The sequence below is a fragment of the Corvus cornix genome, chromosome 2, assembly GCF_000738735.6.
Source record: "Corvus cornix cornix isolate S_Up_H32 chromosome 2, ASM73873v5, whole genome shotgun sequence".
Classification (NCBI taxonomy): domain Eukaryota; kingdom Metazoa; phylum Chordata; class Aves; order Passeriformes; family Corvidae; genus Corvus; species Corvus cornix.
Window position 1 is genome coordinate 2,447,708 of NC_046333.1, and position 16,350 is coordinate 2,464,057.

The 16,350-nt window shown below is 43.8% G+C and overlaps 1 protein-coding gene across 5 annotated transcripts in view; it reads left to right on the top strand.

Moving 5' to 3' along the window:
* The window catches only part of CCDC13 (coiled-coil domain containing 13), a 25,722-nt gene continuing 9,372 nt past the window's right edge, over positions 1 to 16,350 (top strand). For 3 of the 5 annotated variants that reach the window (XM_010394772.3, XM_010394774.3, XM_019283228.2), the window contains exons 1-11: positions 1 to 89; positions 2,040 to 2,260; positions 5,744 to 5,892; positions 7,850 to 7,992; positions 10,268 to 10,357; positions 10,594 to 10,710; positions 11,529 to 11,633; positions 12,829 to 12,993; positions 13,531 to 13,707; positions 15,133 to 15,339; positions 16,136 to 16,251. In XM_010394772.3, coding sequence (XP_010393074.2) covers positions 2,046 to 2,260; positions 5,744 to 5,892; positions 7,850 to 7,992; positions 10,268 to 10,357; positions 10,594 to 10,710; positions 11,529 to 11,633; positions 12,829 to 12,993; positions 13,531 to 13,707; positions 15,133 to 15,339; positions 16,136 to 16,251 — 1,484 coding nt within the window. In that variant the 5' untranslated portion in view covers positions 1 to 89; positions 2,040 to 2,045. Of the gene's footprint in view, positions 90 to 157; positions 1,144 to 2,039; positions 2,261 to 5,743; positions 5,893 to 7,849; positions 7,993 to 10,267; positions 10,358 to 10,593; positions 10,711 to 11,528; positions 11,634 to 12,828; positions 12,994 to 13,530; positions 13,708 to 15,132; positions 15,340 to 16,135; positions 16,252 to 16,350 lie in introns of those variants that run through there. The other 2 variants (XM_019283225.2, XM_039550114.1) reach the window with 2 other exon arrangements.

Sequence of the window (16,350 nt, forward strand, 5' to 3'; positions counted from 1 at the left end):
CGGGGCCGCATCTCCGGGCCCGGTGCTGCCCAGCAGCCAACGGGGACAGCCGGGGGGACCCTCCCGGTGCCCTCGGGAAGCCGGTTCGGGTAGGCCAGGGGGGTAGGGGGAAAGCGGGCAGGAGTTTCCCGGGATGGGGGAACAGCGCGGCGCTGCAGGACCAGGTCCTGGCAGGTCACAGGGCGAGGATGGCGGTTACAGTTACAGGTTGGCAATTAAAATTTATAAACGAAAACACAAGAAGTTCCGCCTCAAAACCACCAAGGCATTCTTTACGCTGAGGGCGGCAGAGGGCTGGAAAGGGCTGGCCAGGGAGGGCGTGGAATGTCCCTCTCTGGAGACTTTCCAAAGCCACCTGGATGAATTCCTGTGTCACCCGCTCCAGGTGACCCTGCCTTGGAGCCCTCCAACCCCGCCTGGCTGGAGCCAGGGATGGCTTAGATGAGATATTCGGGAATATTTCTTCACCCAGAGGGTGGTCGGGCGTTGGAACAGGCTGCCCAGGGAAGTGTTGGAATCACCATGGAAGTGGCATTTGGGGACAAGGTTTGGTGCTGGGTTAATGGTTGGATGTGAGGATCTTAGAGGGCTTTTCCATTGTGGCATGGTGTGATGGAGTTGAGTACTGTGCACATTTCTGCCCTATAGATAAGTAAAATAAATAATAAATGAATAGATGAATCAATCAGTAATGCAGTCTAAGTAAAGAAAATCCTGAGAAAAATTATGAAGGTAATTTAAGGCCTGAAATAGCTACTAAGAATTCTAGGATATTTTCAGAAGAGAGACAACTACTGTTGGAAGATGTTCTTGCTTATCTTTGCTATCTTTAAGGTCAGTGGCTAAACCCACCCAATTAGTGGGGGCCAATCTAATTATAAATTTACTTATCAACCCAAAGGTTACTGAAACCAGAAGGGCTGTCTAAATTTCCTATGAAGTTTCCTTAAGTAAATGGATTTGACTCCTTATCTCTACAGGCCTTCCCCAAATCTCAGAATCAACTTTAATCAATTAAAATTAATTTTCCAACCTCAATGATTCCGTAATTCTTTGATCTCTCATGCCCAGAGCCCTGTGGGCTGTGTGCAGGCACCAGACTCTGCTCTTTGCACTTGTCAGTCCTCAGTGCACCTTGTCCAGGTGAGTCTCTGCCCGTAAGGTACACACTGGCACAAAGGGATACGCTGCATTTTGGCGCATTAATCAGGATAATTGGATTTCCCTCAGTGTGGGAAAGGGCCTGTGTTAATTACTCAGTGCAGGGCGAGTCTTTTGAAGTATTTACAGATTGGTTTTTCTAGACCAAAGGTGCAGCAGGGTTTTTTTGCTGACAATAAATGTCAAACAGAAGGAGAAAGGGGCTGGAATTTATCAAAAGCTTTCTGATAAACTCTCTAAGAAGAGGTTTGGGTAGCAATATGATTATTTAAAAATATCCATTAATAATATATTTTATAATTAAATATATTTTATAATTAATACATTATTATTTAGTTACTTAACGTTATCCCTCAGTGATTAGAAATTTGGAGGACAGGTGTAAGCTACACTCTTGTCTTGCCCAAAGGGAGCATAAGGAAAAAAATGATTTTTCTTCCTCTGTCAGTCCCCCATTAACCCAAAAATGGGGGCATTTCCACCTTTCCTGGCCGTGGGCAGGGAGGCTGATGGTCCCAAGCACTCTGTGCTCCCTTTAGCCAGTGTGACGTGGCTGCCACGTTCTCTTGGATTTGGCCCCAACCTGCTCCTCTGTTAAAATGTTTATTTAAACAGATCTGTTTAAGAACATTTTGAAACGTTGCTTTTTGAATTCTGGAGTGAAAAAGACCCAACAACCTTTTTTTTAGGGCTGCTTAAAAGCCATTTATGGAAAAAGGCACTTGAAGCAAGGCCGTGGGGCTGGAGAGGAGGAGAAGGTGGTGGGAGACTGGGCAGAGGTCAGGGAGGAAAAGCTGCAGAGCAGCTGCCAGAAGGGAGTGTTTTTCAAAGCAGTGCTGATCTCTGCTCTCTGTCTCTTCCTCTTGTTCTGCTTTTAGTAAACAATGGAGCCAGACATAAAAGTGAATGAAGATTTCAAAAGCCAGTTTAAGGCTTATCAGGAGCAACAGCAAAGGCGGCTGCAAAATGTGATGGAGAGGAAGAAGGAAAAGCAGAACAGTCAGAGGGACACCGGCAGCACTAGGGAGACTTTAAGAGCCCTGAATGATCTAAATCTGTTTAAAATAGGACCCCCTGTAAATGAAGATGCCAGCAAAAGGTAAAAAGGTGTGGCAGCACCATTCCTTCAGGAAGTCACTGAAGTATATTTTGTTTATGATCTCATGAAACTCAATATTATTAAGCTGGCAGGACACTTTCTGTCTTCACACACTGGGCTTTAATTATCCTGAGGAGCAGGATTATCCTAATTATCCTCAGGGCATTGTGCTGTGCTCTTTATAATCAGTGTTTTACAAATGTAGGACAGAGGGGTTGAGGGTGACATGTGAGGGGCAGCCAGGTACTACCTGGCAAAATCCTGCCTTTTGGGATCCCTGGCATCCTCTGAACTGTTGGTTAGTTCCTGCCTAGCCTTAAGCAAACAGGTTCCCTACATGAATAATTTCCAAGGATGGATAGAGGCAAAGCAGCTATTGGGAGCAAGCCACAGGCCTGCAGTGCAGAAGAGAGCTCCCTGGGCCTTCCTTGCAACATATCCTGATTTAGTGGATCACAAGAATACCAGGACATTGGGCATTTTGGGATGGATCTCCCTTAATCTTGTTTTTTTCCTTTTTTGCTGAGTACTGGAGGAGATTTGAAACCCCAGCTCAGATAATTTCTCTTCCTCCCAGGATATAGTCAACCTTTCCTTCTGAGCCAATTAATCCTTCTTTTCCAAACTAGAACAGGTCAGAGGTTGGACATACCCCAAAGGTGTCTTCAGTGCTGGCTGTTCAGGGCTTTGCTCTGTGGTTGTGGTGAAGCCAGGTGAAGAAATTCCTTCACACACCGGTGCCTCACCAGAGCTGTCTGATTTGCCAAGTTAAGCTCCTGATCTGATCTCTACCAGCTGTCCTCTTGCCTTCAACTTTTTGTCCTGATAATCTGTAGAAGATTATGATGGAAATCTGATTTTTAAAAAAATTTTTGGGAGGCTGATTCCCTGTCTTGGGGTGACTTTATGATGTATATCCCCTATTGCTGCTCTATGTCCAGAAATTAATTTTGTACCTTTCTGTGCCTTTAAACTGAGCCTGAGAGGGGGGAGAGGAAAAAAACTGAGCACACTCCCATAGTTCAGATGTTTGGTGGAGGAAAGGGATTTGGGTGCTCCCAGGGCACATCATGGGCAGTGTGCAGAGTACAGGAAAGCCCAGCATTTAGAGTTCAGTGCTTTATACCTGAGTAATCCCAGAGTTGTTGTTTACCTCTGTTTCTGTGTCACTGACTGTCAAAAGTCCCTGTCTGACATGGCAGGTGTAGCAGATTTATCTGGATTGTCCTTTGCTTGTGTACATTCAGCAGAGGACTGGTTGTGAGTGATCAAATCCAGGCAGGATTTGTTTCTGGAAGGGATTCACCAGGATGTATTCTGCAGTATTCCCATGACAACACATCAGAGGATTGTTCCAGGATCACAGGACTCCATATGGCCTGCAGTGGCAGTGATTTCAGCTTGTCACTACTGTTTATAGCAGCACTTGGAAAACATTCCTCCTCTCAGAAGTCTCCCTTCCTTCGAGCCTTGGGAATTCTTTTTTGCTTCCTCCCATCCTACTCCCAAATCTTGTTTAGGCAAGTGTTTAGCTGATATTTCTGCCTCTCTGTTATGTTCTCTCTGTAACTTTATCCTCTCTTCTCTATTTGCTGTATTTGAATGTATTTAAGTAACCTCCCCATCACGTGGAGAATCTGTAAAAAGAGTTGGGAAAGACACAATTCCATAACAGTTAAATTGCTTACTTTTTTTTTGGCCTGAATGGGGCATGCAATTTGGGAAACCACCTGAATTCCTGCTCGTAAGCTCCACCTGGCTCTGATTCCTTGAAGGAGGGTGAAAAGAGGTACCTTCTGCAGTTTGTTTCTTTTGGCTGATTTTCTGTAGCTGAAGCACTCAGGTGGATCTGCTACCACTGTAACGGGGAGAGTCCCTCTGAGATGGGGAAGTTCCTCAGAGGAGACTCCTGCTCTGTGCAGTTGGGATTTTTGTCCATCCTCCTCCAAGTGCTTTTCCTCAAGACTTGGACTCCAGATCTCAGAAGACTTCACTGCTCAGGTGTGTTAAGAGCTTAGAACCCTTTTTTCGTATTAATCCCCCACTGTCCAAAATCTTCTGGTTCAAGTGTCTTTAATTGGATCTGAGTTTTGTTGCTCACTTCTCTGAGTGGTTCGTGTGGGAATAACTCTGTTCTGCCTCTCCTCTGCTCACGTTGGCTCCTTGCTTTCTTCTCCTTTGAAAACAGCTGCCTTTGATCTCCCTTTGATTTCCAGCTTTGAAACACAAGTGCATTTCTTAATTATGGATTGTGGATCCTCTCCTAAACTGACTGTGCTGTTTATGGCAGTGCTTTGAGGGGTCATTTATTCTGACATGGGCAGATGGAAGGCTGTATTTAAAAGCTCTCAGGTCCAATGGGTGCTAAAAGCTTGCTAAAACTTTGAAATAAAAAAAAATGGTGATGATTATTGAGCTACCTGACTTGGCTGTGTCTACAGGTAACAGCTGTACTTTATCCAAATCAAATCTCCAAAGTGTAAATATTTAGGGTTACCCTGTAGAAAATAAGAATCTAGAAGTCAATTCATCCACCTTATTTAGGAGTCTGATGATATCTGAGATGTTGCAGGGTGTCAGGAACTTCCACATGGGAATCACAGGGCACAGGAGACCTACATCTTCCACCAGCAGCAGCTGGGGTCAGGTGGGCAGCCCAAGTGGCACCGGTGTGTGGGTAATTGTATTGGTTCCCAGGTTTTCTCAAGGACCCCGTGTCAGAGAGCTCAGATAATTCTGAACTCCCACAATTGAACTGAGCCCTTGAAGCCACAGCTCCTGGATTTTATGTTTGGAGGACCCATCATATAAGGGCAGTAAAGAGATTAGAGTTACTAATTCTCTGGATGTCTTAGAGAGATGAAACCTTTAAATGTTTCTAAATGTACTGAAGAATAGGAGAATCGGGGCTATTTCTTCCCATTCAGAGGGCTTTTTTTGATATTCTCTGTTTCTAAATGAATTCCAAAAAGCAGCATTAACAATACAAAAACCGATGCTCACAGGGTTCCAAGAGAATCAGCTGAGGACACAGGAAATTGGTCTTTTATGAATTGCTCTAAAACATTCATTTTTAAAGGACCCCAGGGGCAGCTTTGTAGTCGATGCTCTGTTGGCTTCTCTTGGCTTTGTCAAAACTATAGAAAAGAAAGCACAAATATCCCACATGCTGAATGCTGCCTGATTTCCTCTGGAGAATCAGGTAAGTAAGACTGAGATGACACTATTTGGTAACTTCAATACACCTGCTCCGTTTTGCCCCAGACAGCTCAAGAAAGTGGAGTTTTTTATTTTTAAGAAGAAGTTAACTGAATAGATCAGATAATCAGCTTGTGTTCTTATCTGAGGTTTAGGATATTCTGCCTAATTCAGTAAACCCACTCCTGGTAACCTCAGCCCATCTACTGTGCAGTTGTTTCATTATTTAATTCCTAGGAGCATCTAGTTGTATATTATTTGCAATTATGGTTTATTTTTTCCTAGTGTCCTTGAGGCTGAGAATGAGCAGCTGCAGGACCAGCTCCGAGAGGTCTGGGATGAGAACTGCAGACTCTACAAACTGGTGTCAGAGAAAGATTTTGAAATAAAGCAGCTTCAGAAAACAGTGCAGGAGGAGAGGTTGGCTCTGTCGGGTAAACACAGCAACTTTGTATTCTCACCATGTTGGGTTGCTTGAAGATGACAAAAAGTTGTCCCTGAAAAGAATAGTGCTCTTTTAGGGTACACAGTGATCCCTGTTCCTCACAGAACAGTAAACTTGCTATTATTGACATAAAAATTATGATGTTTTGTAGAAATCATATTTTGGAAAATATCCTGTTAATGTCAAAGAGCTTTGCTGCAGCTATGTAGAGTTAAATTCCTTATTCAGGCTCCTTTTATTTTTTGCCTGAACAAGGCATAAGCAGGATGCTGGATGAATGCAAAACCCAGCTTCTAAAGTGACTTTTGTGTCCTCCGAAAACTGAAATGTGCAGGCTGCACCTCCTCCACTGGGTGCCACTGTTGGTCAGGACAGCAGTGATGACCAGGCTTGAAGAGAAGGGGGACAGCAACAAATAGAACTAAATAACATTAAATTACACCTTAATTCTTAATAATCAGCTGTCGTTTGCCTGCAGGAGAGGTGATAAACTCTTCCTGGTCAGGACCAGGAGCCAGATGTGCTGTTGCAGCTTCTCTGGCTGATGCCAATCCCCTGCCTCTGTTTTCCCTGTCTGCATTGTGGCAATCCCCACAATGCCTGGGAAAGAAAAGCTTTGGTTGAGTGTGTGCAATGCATTTGAAGACCATCAATTTAACATGGAAGGACCATCCTGGCTTTGCTAAGTTTAGTATTTACTGTATTCCTCAGCAGCCATTATTTATCCTGAAAACTGAGGTAGAAGTAGCTCCTAGGTGGGAGGGGAAACACAAACCACATGAAGGAGTAAGAACAGTGGAAATGCTTTTTAAAATAATGAATTGGTTTGAAGTGCTTTTAAATAAATGCTTTTGAAACAAAAAATTATGTTCTTTACATAAGTTTATTAAAGATTTTAAGTTTAAAGCTCTTTTAAGTTTTTTAAAGAGTGGCATAGGAACAAATTCTCTTCTCAGCTGTGTTCTGTGTAACTCTGTTAATGTCTCTGGGGTTACATGGAACTCAGCATTCACTTGTGAGTGATCTGTCACCCTTCACCTCACCCCAGTTCTTGAATATAACCTTCACAGAGGTCAGAGAAAAGTCATTACTGCAGAGCTCTGAAGGAGTGTGAAAGAGTTAAGAGGAACAACAGCAACCAAGTTCTGTCTTCACGCCCCCCACCAAGGGTTTGTTGTTGCAGGCTCATGTTCCTTGCTGAGCTGGAGGTTTTAGTGGACTTTGTTTGCCAGGATATTGATTTTGCACTTGTCCAAGAGCTTTCTTTCACCTGGGTGATGTTAGCCAGAGCCAGGTGACACAGCAGCCAGGCCTGGGGTTTGCTTTGTTTGTGGCTCTAATCAAACCCTCCCTGATGAGGGAGCCAGTGATATGGCTGTTTAAAAGAGCAATTAAAAAGAGTCATCCAGTAAAGCTCCCTGTGTAATCCCAAGGGAGTTATAAATAGGCACAATGACATTTCCTGGACCTTGTCCAGGACCCAACTGTAATATTGTGCCTGACCTTTGAGGACAGATGTCTAGAAATGTTCACACCTCTGTTCCAGCAACTCGTCCAGTAGTAAACAACCAGGCAAGGCAGAGTGTTGTCTTTTTCTGTGATAATGCCAAAAAATCCTGTTCCTAACCATCCTTCCCAGCAGTGAGCAGGAAACACCGCTGCTCTCTCTAGGTAATAATGTTGCTGCGACCACTGTTGTGGCCTTGTGACACGTGGCTGTTGCTACAGTGTGAAATGTGGCCGTGGGGAGCTGCTGAATCAAAGAATCAACCCATCCAGCTGGCACCTCTGACATCTCTTCCCTCACTTGTTCATTTAAGTGCCTGGCACAGCTCTGAGAGGAAGGGATGGGACAATAAAAGTACATTGTGACAGAGAACAAAAGCATCATCTATTCTGAATCCTGCCTGTAAAATGTGTCCTCTGCTTTTATGTGTTCTTTGCAGGAGTGTCTGGTTTAGCTGGAGATGTGGCAGCCACTAAAATAGTTGAGTTGGCCAAAAAGAACCGTGAGATAACTGCTGAGGCTGAGAGTGAGAGAACCAGAGTGAAGCAGCTGAACCACAAAGTCAAGGAGCTGGAACGAGAAGTGAGGCGTTTTTCTTGTTCTCTTTTTGCACCCTAAAACATGGAAATCCAGCTTCTGGGACAGAAAGTGGGTTTGATTCGTGTTCCCATGTTGAATGTGCTCTTAAATCTGTGTTTGCTTTGGGTTGTGGTCATTTGTGTCCATGATGTGTGCCCTCAGCTGTTTCACCTCTGCAGACAGGAGGAGCTAGGAAAGAATATCCCTGAGTTATAGTGAGACAAGGATTTATTAAACAGCAAGTAGGAATATTCATTTGTAGAAGCACAGAGACCTTTCTACCAGTCTGGCAATGATATTTCTCTTATTATTTATTTTTTGTGAGGAGGAGCAAATTTCACACCTTTGTCTTACATTTCCACCTCGTTAATACCAGTCAGTAATTAGTTCTTTATTCTTCTAAGCTTTTGTCATCCCCATAATAAAAGCTGTTTTCTGGAATAAGTACTTACAGAACTGAGACAACACCAAACTATATCATATAAGACAGCAAATCTTCACTCAGGAAGGTTAAATTTTCTGATTTACTGTGACTTTTTGCCAACCTTTCACAGAAGTAATTTTACTCAGGTGGCTGCTGAATTGAAAATGAGATGTCATGATGTCAGTATTTGCTTTGTCCTTTGGCTACTGCTCCTCTTCCTTACACAGTATTGGTGATTTTTTTTTTTATAATCTTTATTTTGTTTCCTGAACTTTGCTTTCTTAGAAGATGTCAGTTAAATGAATCAATAATGCTGACAGATACATTTTGACTCAGTCTTTCACCATCACTTGATGATGAGTCATGCATCTACCTGAATTGCACCCCAGCTACCTGAAAGATCAAGAAGTCATAGATTAAATTAAATTTTGGAGAACTCCTGCATAAATCCACAGTGTTCTGGTCAGAGGGGTCTTGTCAAACAGTTGGCAGGTTGGCAAAGAAGTATTAGGTGTAGTTTGGGACCTACAAAATTACACAAGTAGTGGAGCAATTCATGAATAATTTAAGGAAAAATCAACTTGGTTCTACTCCCCTACTGCAGAAGTGTAATGACTATTATTCAAACAGAAACTTGAAATATTCTCAGATTTTAACCCAAAAAGAAAGGAGCACAAACATTTCAGGAAGATGATGAAGATGTAAATGATGTGTAAAATTAAAGCAACGTTTGACACTAGGAGGTATCTATCAAAAATGTGGGGTGATAGATAGAAAACACTGTTATTTTATAAATTTTTAGCTCTTTGCTTGCATGGAAACAGAAAAATCTGCAAATCATAAGTGCTTTAACATGGTTATGTTCCCCAAACAGAATGGAAGGTGTGGCCGCCGAACAATCACTTGGCAAGGGGTGGTCCATGTAAGCAAAGGGATGTTTGCAGAAAATTTCCTTAGAACTTGGGCCAGCAGCTGCCAGCTCCAGCTGAAATTCCTCATTCTCAGTCCATTAACTACAAAACTTTATGAACTGGGTAGAAAGAGTGGCCTTAACCCATCAAAAGGGGTGAAATGAGAACTGGCTCTGAGTTAGTTTTTCCCCAGATGCGCCTTTAATGAAGGAGTTCTTCCTTAGAGCCTTCTTTCATTCAGGCAAATAATCAAGATTTTCCACCCACCTCAAAGCATGAAGTCCCAAGCCTTTAAAGCAACACTTCCTGGCCTTTCCAGCCCCAAATTCCTGCACTCTCATCCATTTAGAAATCTTTGCAACAGCAACAGAGGGCGTGATTCAGAGCAGGAGGGGTTGTATGTCTGTCTTCCTTTGCTGTGGCAAGCAAGAGGAGACAGAGTCTTTATTCTTCATGGATTAAAAAATGCTATTTTAGAGCTCCCAGCTAAGGAAAATGAGCCTTAACCCCATTAAATCTCATTTTTAGGGTGTCAGGTAGTCAGTTCTCCTTTTATATTCCTCTACTGAGTAGAGCTATTTGCTTTTTATGGAATATCCTGGGCTGGACAGGATTTGTATTTATGTATATAAACATTAATTTTAGGCACTTTTGGTGATAAAATATCTCAGAAGTCTCCATACTTGAAATCTGATCCCATCTCAGCAAGTCAGAAACATCTTCTGAAGTTATTCTACAGTAAAATAACACATGACTTTTTGGGAAGAAAAAACCAACGATGTTTTCCTACTGATTGTGTTTAAAAACAAGGGAAAATTAAGTTTGGTGGGCTTTTTTTTAGAGTAAATAAACATCTAAGTTATACTTTTTTGCTAATTAATTCTCCATGGAAGGATGCTGTTCTCTGCATCCTTTCTACACTAACAATGGGGTTCTTTTCCAGCTACAGGCAGCCGCAGAAAAAATCCGTTCCCTTGGTGGTGATGCTGCAGGAATCAAGGAATCAACTCTGAAAATGCTGGAAGGAAACTTGGTAGGAATTGTAATTGAAATGAGGAAGTCAGCAGCTGACACTCAGCTCTCTCCTTTGTATGGCAAGGCTGTATCCCTGTCACCAGTTCTGGGACCAAATTCCCCTGTACCTCCTCCATACCCCAAAAATTAGGTCTGGACAAAGAATTTCTGTGGTCCTGATGGATCCATGGATCTTAATCGTTCAGTTTTTCCCTGAGGATTCTGTTCTCACCAAGTACATTCCTCTCTTCAAAGGCTGAAAGTCCAGAGGTGAAAGCGTTGCAAGAAAAACTGAACGCAGCCCATTTAAAAGTGACGGAATATCGGAACCAGCTCCAGTCTGTGAAACAGGAGCTGAAGCTGACCCAAAAGGTACCACTGCAGGGTGCAGGCTGGGGCTGGGATCCCTGCAGGAAGTTCAGTCTTGGGAAGATGGGAGGCTTTTGGTTTGATTGGCCCCCATGAATTAGTCCAGATGAGTGGGGAGGTAGGGAAGACACAAATGTGGTGGTTGCCTTGGAGCTGTGCCCATGGACACACGGATTTCGTGCTCTGCCCCCACTGTGTCCAGCATTTCCATTGTACAATGGACACAAATCCTTTAGAGTTTCCAAGTCCCAGATCTGCAGAAGTGTTTGTGACCTACATCCAGGTTCATTCCTGCTTTCCCATACATTTAATTATGTATTTAGTTTTAATGCAGGTTTCAGTCCCATGGGAATCAATGGGATTAAAGGCCATGCTTGAACTAAAGCATGTGTTTAAAGAGTTTGTTGGAGTGATATCCAGAAAAACCTTTTCCTCTGATTCATGATGGATTTAAGTGTTACTATGTGCTCTGATTGCTTTGGTGTCCCTACTTTGTGTAGGAAACCTGCAATGCAGATCAGAGTAGAGAATATGGTCCTAAAAATAGAACTCTGCTCTGACCTTTTTATAAATAATTTAATTGCTCTTCATACTAAGTTCAGCTGTGTCCGAATTTTGCAAGGGAGATTGGCTCAACTCCTGGTGTGTATGAAGACAATCTCTCTATTCCTGGTTAGTTATGGTTAAATACTCATTACATCAAAAATAATTGTGTGTATTGAAAACTGCTCGTGTTCCCTGTTAGAGAGAGCTTCGTTTCCTCCCCTCTCCCCAACACATCTATTTAAGCCTTATTGTTGATGTCAATCCCTTTTTCCCAGCTTTTAGCCAATGAAGTTGGGGAAGATGTGAATATCCAAAGTCTCTTGACCCGTTCTGGCAGCTGGCGTGGACGAGCTCAGCAAATTCTTCTTCTCCAAACCAAGGTGAGTTACAACCCTGCATGGTTCAGCTGGAATTCTCTTTCTAAGTATAGATATCACCTCAGTTTGAGGTAAAAGTACTCTTAGTTCTTCATTAATTCTTAACATCTCTGTGTTGATGTGTGCAGACCATGTTAACGACTCTGTTGCAGCTCTGCAAGCTTTGGTATTTCAGCTGGGAATCTTTCACATCTTTGTCAAAGGAAGGAGTTCAGTGACCTTGGAGAGCTGTGGCAGCCTAGTTCAAGTCCCAGGGTGTTTTGAAGGTGCCTCTCTCCGCTGAGAACAGAAGGAGCCCTGTCAGTGTCTGTGCTCTGACTTAGACACCTTTGTTCAGTGCTTGGAGTCAGATGGGAAGAATTGAGGCCAGATAAGATTTTCAAGTTGTTCCCTCGGGAGCTCCAGTAAAATCTTTTAACTCTTGAATCTTCTGAAGGGCAGAGTTTAGCTGAAATGTCAGCAGGAGGCAGGGAGGCAGTTTTGTCTGCATCTAAATAAAACTTCTCTCAGGCAATTTGACACGTAATTTTCCTATTTTTCTGCTGTTTATATGCCATCAAACTGATTTTTTGCACACTGATTGTCTGAGATTGTTAACCTCTGCTTTCCCTTGAGCAAATTCCTTTTCCTTCTGTTATATCCCCTGCCTGGGGTTCATCTGAACACTGTTCCTACTGTTCTCTGCTGTAATGGAGAGATTTCTCTCTGAGCCAGGCTCCTCAGGCCCCTTCTGTAGTCAGTGGGGATCTTGTAAATCCAGTCACTGGATCAAAAGTGAGGCAGGTTCCTCCAAAAAAGGGCAGAGGAACTGAGCTGAGGCAGTGCCCAGTTCCCTCTCCTGTCTCTGAAAGCAGCCTGCAGTGAGTAGTTGACAAGCTGAGTTCACTTGGCTTCATGCAGCAGCAATTCCAAATACTCCGGAGTGCCTGCCTGGCCTCCACATATGACTCCACAAAGGCACAGATCTCCCATGTGTCCTGGATGTCCCAGAGGTCTGGTGGCAAATCTCCTTCCTGCACAGATGCCCTAAAATCTGCATGTTTATTAGCAGCTAAATTTAAATTTGAAAGACCAGACACTGCTCTGTGTTAGTTAACCATGATAATATCAAGAAATAATCTGAGTTGCCTTTGGCTGTGTCCTCTTTGCACTGTACCCCTGGTAAAACTCTGTGTCAGTTGTCATTATTGTGCCATAGGTTCGAGAGCTGGAGCATAAGTTGAATGAAAACAAGATCAGAGCTTCACTGTTTGAGATGGAAGAGGGATTTCTGCCATTTGCTGGCCCAAGGAAGTTGTCAATCCAAGAGAAGAACGTGCTGAAGATTCGCAGCCTGGAAAAAGAAAAGAAAGACTCTTTGGAGGTAAAATCCTGTGAACTGACAGAATGCTGTTTGGATGTGGGGTGTGTAACAACTTGTCTGGCCTTCAGGTTGTGTTACACCCTACCTAAAGCCATTCCACAAACCCACCTGATCTGCTGCAGGAAGCTCTGCACCACTTCACAGCCGAGCCCTGCTACAGCTGCACCCAAACTCTGTAGCCTCCCTCTCGCCCCTTGGCCAGGTGTGCGTTCTTCATCCTAAACACAGACATCCCTCACACCTCCTGGGTCTGTAGGGCTCTGGGCTGCTCCATTTGAACAGAATAATGGAGAATCAGAATCCAGAACAGTGGAGAATCAGCCTAGTCCCCCTGGATTCCTGAGCAGACAGACTCTTTTTGGATGCTGGCAAGCAGGCAGCAAGTAGCATTTATAATTTCTACTTCCTTAGGGAAGATACAGTATTCTAATACCATTTTTGAGATTCTACTAGCTAATATGTGATTCTTTTTGCTCACCACAGCACCTGGGGCTTAATGATGAGTTATAACTCTCATTTCCTTTTGCATCACTGCAGAAACTTGCCGGGCAACACAATGCTCTCCAAAAAAGCCATGAGGAATTGAAAAAAAAACTTGACGCCTCAAGAGCCAGGAACCAAATGCTGTGTGGAGAAGTGAAGATGCTGAAGGAACAGATTGGAACCTTGCTGGAGAAAGGGAAACACGATGATGAGCTCGTAGATGCCTTGCTGGTACAGTCTGTGTCTGTTGGTCCCAGCTCCTGCAGATCAGCCCTCTTTCTATAGGTGATAAAACATGATGTCATTTCGTGGCACACACAACCTTAGGGTGTGCAGGAGCCTGATGAATCCAACTGTGACAGCCAGAGGTTTCCTTGTCAGCTTAAGTCCTTTTGCATTTTGGATCAGGTCATGTAAGGGCTGTGAGACAGCCCCAGGTGTGACAGTGGCAGTCAAGTGGCTCTGAGCTGCAGGGGCTGGAAGAAACATTTTGCAGAAGGATTGAAGTAGGTAGAGGAAGGGCTTCAGTCCTGACCCAAGTTGCTGGCCTGTATTCTTTGTTCTGCTTGCAGCTCCACTGGAAGACTTTTTTTTTCCTTAGAATGCCTGCAGTCCTGCAGGAATTCTTTTGTTTGAAACAGAACTTCCATTTATTTTGTTACACAGCCCAAAACACACAAGCTGAACCATGAGTACTAAACCAGGTGCACATTCACTTGCAGTAGCTGGAACTGAGAGGATTTGGCATCTTCAAAACCAAGAGTTTTAGCAAAGGCTCAAAGGTGCTGAGGAAGAAATAAATGGCTGCTGCCATGGTCCTGCCATGGTTCTAAACAGCCTTCCTCAATTAAAATAGCAAATATATTAGAGAATATGCCACCTCTTAGCAGGGTTAGTTCTGTGTTTCCTGATCTAGCTCTTCACTAGTTTCAAACCACTCAGATTTCCTTGCTGCTGTTGGTAGTAGGTTTTAGCTCAGCTGGCATTCACCCTTCTCACACCAGGCACTGTGGGGAATGTGGGTGCTGACCAGCAGATCAGGGGAGCCAAAGAAAACTTGTCACTTTTTCTGAGTATTCCCCCTGAAATTATTACAGAAAGATGCAGGTTTATTTGGGAAGGGATGGTTAATCTCTTTTATCCCTTCTATCACAGAAGCACTTTACTTGTAGGTTGTTGGCCTGACAGAACAAACTGCATGACAGGCATTAGATTTGTCAGTGTGGAAAAAACCTCCAAAACCCACTGGTGAAGCAGCCTGGCCTCATATCTGTCACCCCATAGTACCCTCAGCTTTTAATGTCACTGTCACACAATCTGATCATGTTCTAATTCCACAAAAAGCTCATTGAAGTCTTGAGTTTCATTCAGTTTATGAAAAAAGTCACTTCTTTGTCAAAGGCCAGCCTTTCTTGCTCTGTGTTCTGCTACACTGAGCAGCAAAGCTGGCAGCAAATTGTATCTGACCATTGCTCAGGTCAACATAACAAATCCAATTCCCAAAGTGGCACCAGTGACACCAGTGTGCTCCCACCAAGGAATGGGCTTGGCAGGGCAGGGACTTGCCCTACCATTCCTAAATGGATATTTGTCTTGGAGGGGTTAAAGTAATCATTGTGTGCAAAATAAAGATCTCACCTGTTTCTATTTTACCAGAGCCAGCAGAAGCAAATGCAGGAGATCTTAAAGGGCCTGAGCCAGAAGGAGGAGGAGAACAAGGAGTCTCGGCAGATTATGGGGCACCACTTGAACAATGAGATTCAGCAACAAAACTCCCTGATAGAGCAGCTCAGGGAGCTGGTGGCTGAGCGAGAAGCAATGGTGAAAACGCTGGAAGAGAAGATTGGGCAACTCACACATCAGGTAGGCAAAACAAATTAATTAGAGGAGCACACTTGGTAATCATTTTAGATCTGCTCTTCCACTTCCTTCTCCCCTATTATCTGAGATGGTTGCTGCCTCCAGACAGTGATCCCTGTCCTGCTGACTGTCTCTCCTGATGGAATGATAAAGTAGGAATACTCTTTTGTAACTCCTCAGTTCCTTTGTGCATAACTTCAGGCTGTTTAAGCAGAAATACCAATCACATCCACACGTGGCCCCATGACAGGACTGTCACTGACTGACAGCAGGGCTTGGGGCTGCACTGGGGACTCCTTGGTGTTCAGCACCCTTGGCTGCTGGAAGGAGGAAGCAAACAAATGTGTCAGAGCAACATTAGCAGGTACCCAGCTGCTGCTGTCCCACAGTCAGGATTTGTTAAGAGTATTTAGGCATGCCATTCCCACTGATCCCAAACCCTCCTGGGGTTATGGTGAGGTTGTGAATCTGCCAGATACCTCAGGAATGGGGGCTGGAGCACTGAACCCAGGATCAAACCTGGGTTAGGGACACAAGCCAGCTGTGCTGGCAGTGATGATGCTGCACTGTGGGTTCTCTAGTGTACCCTGATTTCATATAATCTGCACTTTTTACTGACTTCTCCTTTATTTTCATCCTGCAATGGATAGAAATTTAAACAAAGCTTCTGAGGAAGTCCTGTAAATTAAAAGTTCTGTCTTGCTTGTAGCAATAATCAAAAGCTGCTGGTTTGGCTTTGGTGCAGCTGTTTTCCTCTGAACTATGTAATTGGTTTTATAACCTGCTCCACCATTAACAGAAGAAATCTGCCCATCCATGGGACGGGTCAGGATCTGCTTATCCATCACCCTCTGAGCACTCAGGAGCACCAGTGGAAACAGGCAGCTGTGAGCCTGGAAGGACAGAATCTGCCTGGTAAGAAGACCAGAATGTCAATATTTCACGTTGTGAGTAATTCAAGAGCCTGAGTTTTCCCAGGGAGTTTCATCAAACCGCAAGTGCCTTGTGCCAACA